The sequence below is a fragment of the Centroberyx affinis genome, unplaced genomic scaffold, assembly GCF_046629955.1.
Source record: "Centroberyx affinis isolate AG114_WGS23_722 - 3 ecotype Tasmania unplaced genomic scaffold, CSIRO-AGI_Caff_v1 ptg004386l_1, whole genome shotgun sequence".
Classification (NCBI taxonomy): Eukaryota; Metazoa; Chordata; class Actinopteri; order Beryciformes; family Berycidae; genus Centroberyx; species Centroberyx affinis.
Genome location: NW_027282076.1, coordinates 86,697 through 93,156, shown reverse-complemented (window position 1 = coordinate 93,156; position 6,460 = coordinate 86,697). Strand labels below are relative to the sequence as shown.

The 6,460-nt window shown below is 43.8% G+C and overlaps 1 protein-coding gene across 1 annotated transcript; it reads right to left on the bottom strand.

Moving 5' to 3' along the window:
• Positions 1-1,539: 1,539 nt before the first annotated feature.
• On the bottom strand, positions 1,540-6,148 carry pkdccb (protein kinase domain containing, cytoplasmic b; the record flags this gene model as incomplete). The annotated part of the gene is made up of 5 exons (XM_071543853.1): positions 5,508-6,148; positions 4,180-4,305; positions 2,446-2,717; positions 2,010-2,089; positions 1,540-1,647 (listed from the first exon to the last, which is right to left on the bottom strand). Coding segments are annotated over exons 1-5 (1,198 nt in total), but the record flags the coding sequence as incomplete, so codon positions are not given.
• Between the last annotated feature and the right edge of the window lie 312 nt (positions 6,149-6,460).

Below are 6,460 nucleotides of genomic sequence, written 5' to 3'. Positions count from 1 at the left end.
CAACCAGAATCCCTTTCCTTGGCCTACAAAGTTTACTTTTAACAGAATTCACACTTTTTCAATTCACAGAAATAAATTCATACTTACAGCTCTAACAATCTGCACTTTCTCTGATTCTGGATTACTTGTTTTTCCCTTCACTAAATAACAGAGGATCTCGGCTAAGGAAACGTTACAGACGCAATACCAGTTAATCTACATCTGTCAACAATTTCAAATAAAGACTTGGGACCTTTCTAATGAACACAAACACACTCTCTCTCCCTCCTTCTCCCTTTCTTTTTCAGAACACACACACACACACACACACACACACACACACACAGTGATTATTATTTTGTTTTTTGCATCAGGACTCTTATGTTTTTTTTCCCTGTACATGCCACTGACTGTTTTTCTCTTGAGGAGAGATGTTTTAATGAGCCCTTGTTTTTTATTTCAACATCACTGGCACACATTTGTATTTTTTCTCTCTTCTTCCTGTGTTTTATCAAAATGTGCAATTAACTAAACTAATCTAAAGTAAACCAAACTAAACTAAACCATGGAGAGAGGAGATCTGTTTTTGACAGTAACACAATCTCTCTGCAATGTAATTCCAGATAGCAGTGATAAAAATAGATCATGATTCTAGTGAACTAAGAACACTCAAAACTTTTATAGCCCCCCCCCCCCCAAAAAAAAAAAATCCTCAGCTTAAATTAAAGCCACATTATGGTGAAATAATATAAATGCATTTTTGCAAGACTTGTCACATACACATACAAGAGTGCGGCTGTGGCTCGACTCATCGCACCTCCTTGTTAAAACATTCCCTCCCTCACACTGCCAGGCTCTTTACCCCTGAATCTGTGATTAAATTCACAAAGCGCTGCTATACAAACAGTCCAGCATCTGGGGGGATGGAAAATCTCACGGCAGGAACTGAGCCAGTCATTCTGTTATTAATATTTCATAGAGCTGAGAGGAATGAGGGGCTGGAGGGGGGGCGGTGGTGGAGGAGGAGGAGGAGGAGGAGGAGGAGAGGCGAGCCGAAGAGAAGAATAGTAAAGGACTTTCACTGCTTTAGATGAGAGAAAGTGGAAAGTGGAACAGAGGGTTTATTAAAAGCAATTCATCTCGAATACGACTAACCTAAATAGCAAGAGAAGTGAAATAGAATGGATAACTTTATATAATTATCCACTATTTCTGATCTTGGGAATAACACTTTATATTCACCAAACCCAGTACTGTACTTTTACTAGAGTGAACACTGTCTGTGCTTTCTGGGCCGGAGACACGGAGGTTTAATCTCCGCTCGTCGGGCTTGTCCTCTCCTTCCAGCTGCCTAATAAACCTGTCAAAACAGACTGAAAGGGAGAAAGATCTCCCCTTTCTTTTTTTTTTAAGAAACAAAATGAAAACAGCGGTGTAGGCTGTCTACGTTCCAAGGACAAGAAAAGGAGAGTATTCTCAGCCGCCCCCTCTTCAAGAAAAAGAGAAGAAAAGGTCTCACTCTGCTTTATAAAGAGAGCCCTTCATTCCACCGGCTCTTACCTCTGATTATTGATGGAGGCAGGTTGTCCAGGTGCAGGCCAGACTTGTAGAGGAGGAGGACGTGTTCAAAGGCCTCCAGCGTCTGATTGATGTCAGCTCTCAGCTCCCCTGGACACACACACACACACACACACACACACACACACACACACAAGATTAGTAATGCATTAAATCTGGTATGGGTCCATTTAACAAACAGCATCAAACCCAACCAATGTGGATGATTTGTTTTGTAACACTACCCATTCCAGCGTATCTCTCCTTCCCTGCTCTCTTATCTAAGTCCCTGTCATGTGTGATCTTACCAGATAACAATGGGTATTCATTACATTGTACATGTCAGGCGGCATCTTGTACCGCACACTTAATGAAGCACTTAGACGAAGGCATGTCATTACACGACTACAATAATGGGATGATTTGCTTTCTGATGTTGAATAGTTAAGTCCTGTCGTGTCAGGACGTCTCACCTGTGGAGTTCATGATGTGGTCTACCAGGTGTGTGAGGCCGGGCGGGGCCTGGTGAGGCAGCAGGTAGGTGAAAAAATACCTGGGGCCAGGGAAAAACAACTCATTCAGACAGACGGAGAGACAGACAGGCAAGCCCCATCACATAGTCCCCGCAGAACATGACTTGTCTCACTCCGGTGTTAAAGCAAATAGTCCATAAACCTGTCAGAAGTCTGAAAGTGCCTTTAAAATACAAGAAAGGGAAAAGACTCCTTTTTTTCCACTGAAACTACCAATTCATTCATCATACCTCATCCATCAAACCATCAATCTCCAACTTTATGAATATAACACTTCAGGTGTCAGCTGGACGTATAATCAAGCAATTATCCATGTATCCACTGATCCATCCATCCATCAAACATCCATCATCTGCCAAAACCGTCACTTTTTTACCTGTAGGCGTTGTAAATATTCCTCTTCTCGTTCAGCCCCTCGCACACTCCGCGGGCCGAGCAGGGCAGGGTGAAGTTTCTGTGGGGGAACTGGAGTGTGCAGTCTGCGTCTGCCTGGCAGGCCGGCTCCTCCATGCTGGCATCGTCCAGGTCTGTTAGCTTCAGCTCCCCCGACACCGTGACAAACTGCCGCGGCTGGAAGTCCAGCAGAGCCACAGAGCCCAGCGGGGAGCGGGACAGGAAGTGGAGCAGCCTGACCAGGTCCAGACACACCTGGGGTGAGATCAGACGTCCCAAAACCGTGTCAGAAAACTGAAAATATCTGTTCAAGACCAGTTTGGCTGATGTATTGCACGGCAACTGAGTCAAGGGGTAACATAGGGGTTTTTGGTGATTTTCGGTTTTAACTTAAATTGAAGGATGACATGGTTCCTCTGTGGGTTAAGAAAGTTCTCCAACCCTTGGGCTTATTAAACCCTTTCAAAACCCATTGGATAAACTGAAAAATGTATGTTTGTCGAGCTAAAAACAAGGCTGTTTTTCTTAGTTTTTTAGCTCATAGTTTTCACCTTAAAACAGCTTTATTTCCCTACTTCATAAACAAGTAAATTAAAAAGCAATTAGGGAAGCATGGTGTGTGACATGGACTGGCTAAGTAATTAAGTTTCATAATATAGTTAAAAAAAAGTCAAAAACACTGTGTTGTACGCTTTAAAGACATTTTACCAGTCACAATTGTAAGCCATTTTCTGACATGGAGTATTCTTTATATCCCATAGTAAAATAGTAAAATAGAAGAAAAAACAGAAGGCCACTGTTCCAGATGAGCGCCCAGAAACAAAATAAAGGCATTAGCTGTGCACTGACAGGGCATGAAATGATCCGGTCACACTACAAACATAGCTGGAGTATTAGGTAATGCTCCGAGTCTCTCGAACGTCACTCGGTGGGATCGAAGCACTGTAAAAACAGGGGTGGGTGAAACCAAACACCCTCGGATTACTGTAGCCTGCGCAGATGCAGCGTAGCTGCAAGGGGCCGAGCGGCTTGGAAGAGATATTATGAACTGCTATTCAGATGATGTGGCAAAATAAGCTCTGCACATTTCAAAATGATACTTGCAGACTGCTGTTACATTTTCTAATCCTAAAACAAACACATGCAGCTTCTGCCAGTTTTTGACGCTATCATTCCCTCGCTCCAATTCTCTCACTCTCTCTCTATCTCTCTCTCTCAAACACACACACACACACACACACACACATACATACACACACACACACACACACACACAAACGCTCACTTGGATCCCTGGAGTGTAAATCAGGACTGTCCCACCCACTGTTGACTCCCACTGGGGGCATACCTGTGATGGGGGTTGGGCTAAACTGTGTGTGTGTGTGTATGCGTGTGTGTGTGTGTGTGTGTGTGTGTGTGTGTCTGTGTTAAGGAGGGATGAGATGACATTCCTAGCCTGCAGTGGATTAACTCTGGGACCCATCTCCATTCCAACCACGCTCTGATCAAATACGCTGAGGGACAGATGTCAGACCTCAGGGAGTTTCAAATATCCTCTGCCCTCATCTTTAACTTAAACCCTCTAGTATCATCTCTTCTTCTGTGTGTGTGTGTGTGTGTGTGTGTGTGTGTGTGTGAGGGAGAGACTGACAGCCTGGGATAGAAGACAGACCATGCATATCGACAGCTGAGAGAGAGTAGCAGCTAAGGTCCTCACCCTGAATCTGTCCTCCCAGGGGCTTTGGAGCAGCTGGATCATCTGGAGAGGATTCCCCTGCTCCAGGATGACCGTCACTCTTCCTCCTCCTCCTCCTCCTGCATCTCCCATACAGTGACCTCTGAGCTGTGGAGAGGGTAGATAATAGGGCGATAATTTAATAACAATTCAATTCAATCGTTTATCGTCTTTCAGTGGAATCATATTGCGATGACATGGTGATTTTGGGATATCATGACACAATTCTGCTGTCTAAATTGATGATAACAAGCACATTTTATTTAACAACGAACAAAATTAGGTATATTATATTGAGGTATATAAGGAACAACATTTGAAAAGTTTTATTTGAAATCACACCTAACATTACCATTCAGTTCAATGGGATGGGATCATTCATTTCACTATTTAAAATGTGATTTTGCATATGTGAGCCATATCATAAAATTTTATTATTAGATTATAGTGATGTTGATTTCAATAATATCGCCTAGTCCTAACAGTAAAATACTAATGGGGCTTGTGAGGTTGTAACATCAGAGGATTTGATGACGACGACAGTGGTATCAAAGATCATGATGGTATTAGTTAATTCAGGGTGGGAAAACTCAGTAGCCTACAGCACTATCTGTAACTCAGAGGCCTAACTAACTGAGAGAGAGCAACAGGCTAAATACCTAAAAGTTCTCGGTGTAGGGGTAAATTGAAAGGACATGATGTTCTGCCAAGCCAGCTTTTTGCAGCTGAGACTTGTAAAATCACATTAGCCTACAGTGAATATGCTCTGTACACTTCTGGAATCGACCAATTAAGCAGTCGGGACGGCTGCGGCATGACTATAGGCTGACGGTTGTGAGAAACAAACCTATCCTTTTAGTTCAAAGTAACTAGTCTAAATTGGGCTGTAATGGATTGATTGAATAAGGGCTGGAGGGGTTCAGATGCTACAGGGATAGTAGGCAGGACAGAGGCACATTGTCTCCTCTGCCAAACCAGACCCCAAGGTCACAAGAGGTTCAATGAGTTTGATTTAATTACATGGGAAGGTCCTGCAGAGGCAATGAAGCTTTTCATCCAGTTTTCATGCGTATAAGGATTAGTGGGTTTACATACATGCCTCAATGCAAAAATCAAATATTACAATAGTATTCCCATTGTAATCTGTCTGTGGTACACAGGAGTTAGTTTAGAGTTGTTTTTTTATTTCCTATGCACTACAACATCCCTGCTACGGGATATTAGTACAGTCTGTAGTATTGCAGTGATATTTCTATGGTATCAAAACTTCAAAAAGAGTGCAAGGAAGAGAGAGAGAGGGAACATGTTACCCGTATGATGTTTGGATGCTGCAGCCTCTGCAACAGGACAATTTCTTTTTTCAACTTGTAAGACACGAGCTCGTGGCAGCCGTGGGGGTCTTTAAAATCCTCCACACACTTTTCCATGTCGGTCCCCTGGTCGTTGACGAGCTTTAACGCCACGGGCTGATCTCCGGGCAAAATCACTTTCAGGACCAGCTTGGTGTATCCAGATCCCAGGATGTCCACCGCCCGCACGTCCACCAAAGACTCGCAGCCCATTTCATCCATATGCGCCTTTCTGGAGCCATCTGCAATCTCGTTCCACAAACTATAATCCACATTTGATTTCACTGACTGATATAGTTGGGAAGAATATCGAGTTTCTTCTGACAGTCCTTTTTCTTTATCATGAGATAAAAGTAATGGAATAATCTCTTTGCGCCTTTCGTTGACTTGGTAAATCAACGCCCTGTGGAGCGATGCAAACTCCTCCTCATCACTACCAACAGTTGCATTGGGAAAGTGTGCGATTTTAGCTCCAAACTGCTGCACGCTGCTTATCAAAAGTGACACCAAAACAGAAATAACCACGAATGCCAGAAGGGCGGCCGCGCGTAAAGAGTTGCCCATCACAGGCATTTAGGTTTTTCCTGGCTCGGCGCCTCGTGAAAAGACGCACGGACGCAGGCAGAAATGTGCCACCGTTCACTCCATGTGAAAGCACTTTCTGCAGAAGTGATCAGATCCGCTCCTTGTTTCCAGCTCCTCGGGAACTCCCTCTAGAGGTGTGTCCTGTCCGCTCGTAACTTTACACCCCCCGAACAACTCCGCAGAACAGCCCGACCTCATGTTGTTGCCCAATCCCCATGTTAACGCACTTTCCAAAGTTGACTTCACAACAGCAATTAGATCACGCTGCCTACTGTAAATACATGAATCTCTAGCCTGCCTTGAATCACCCGAAAATGCCGATATGCCTA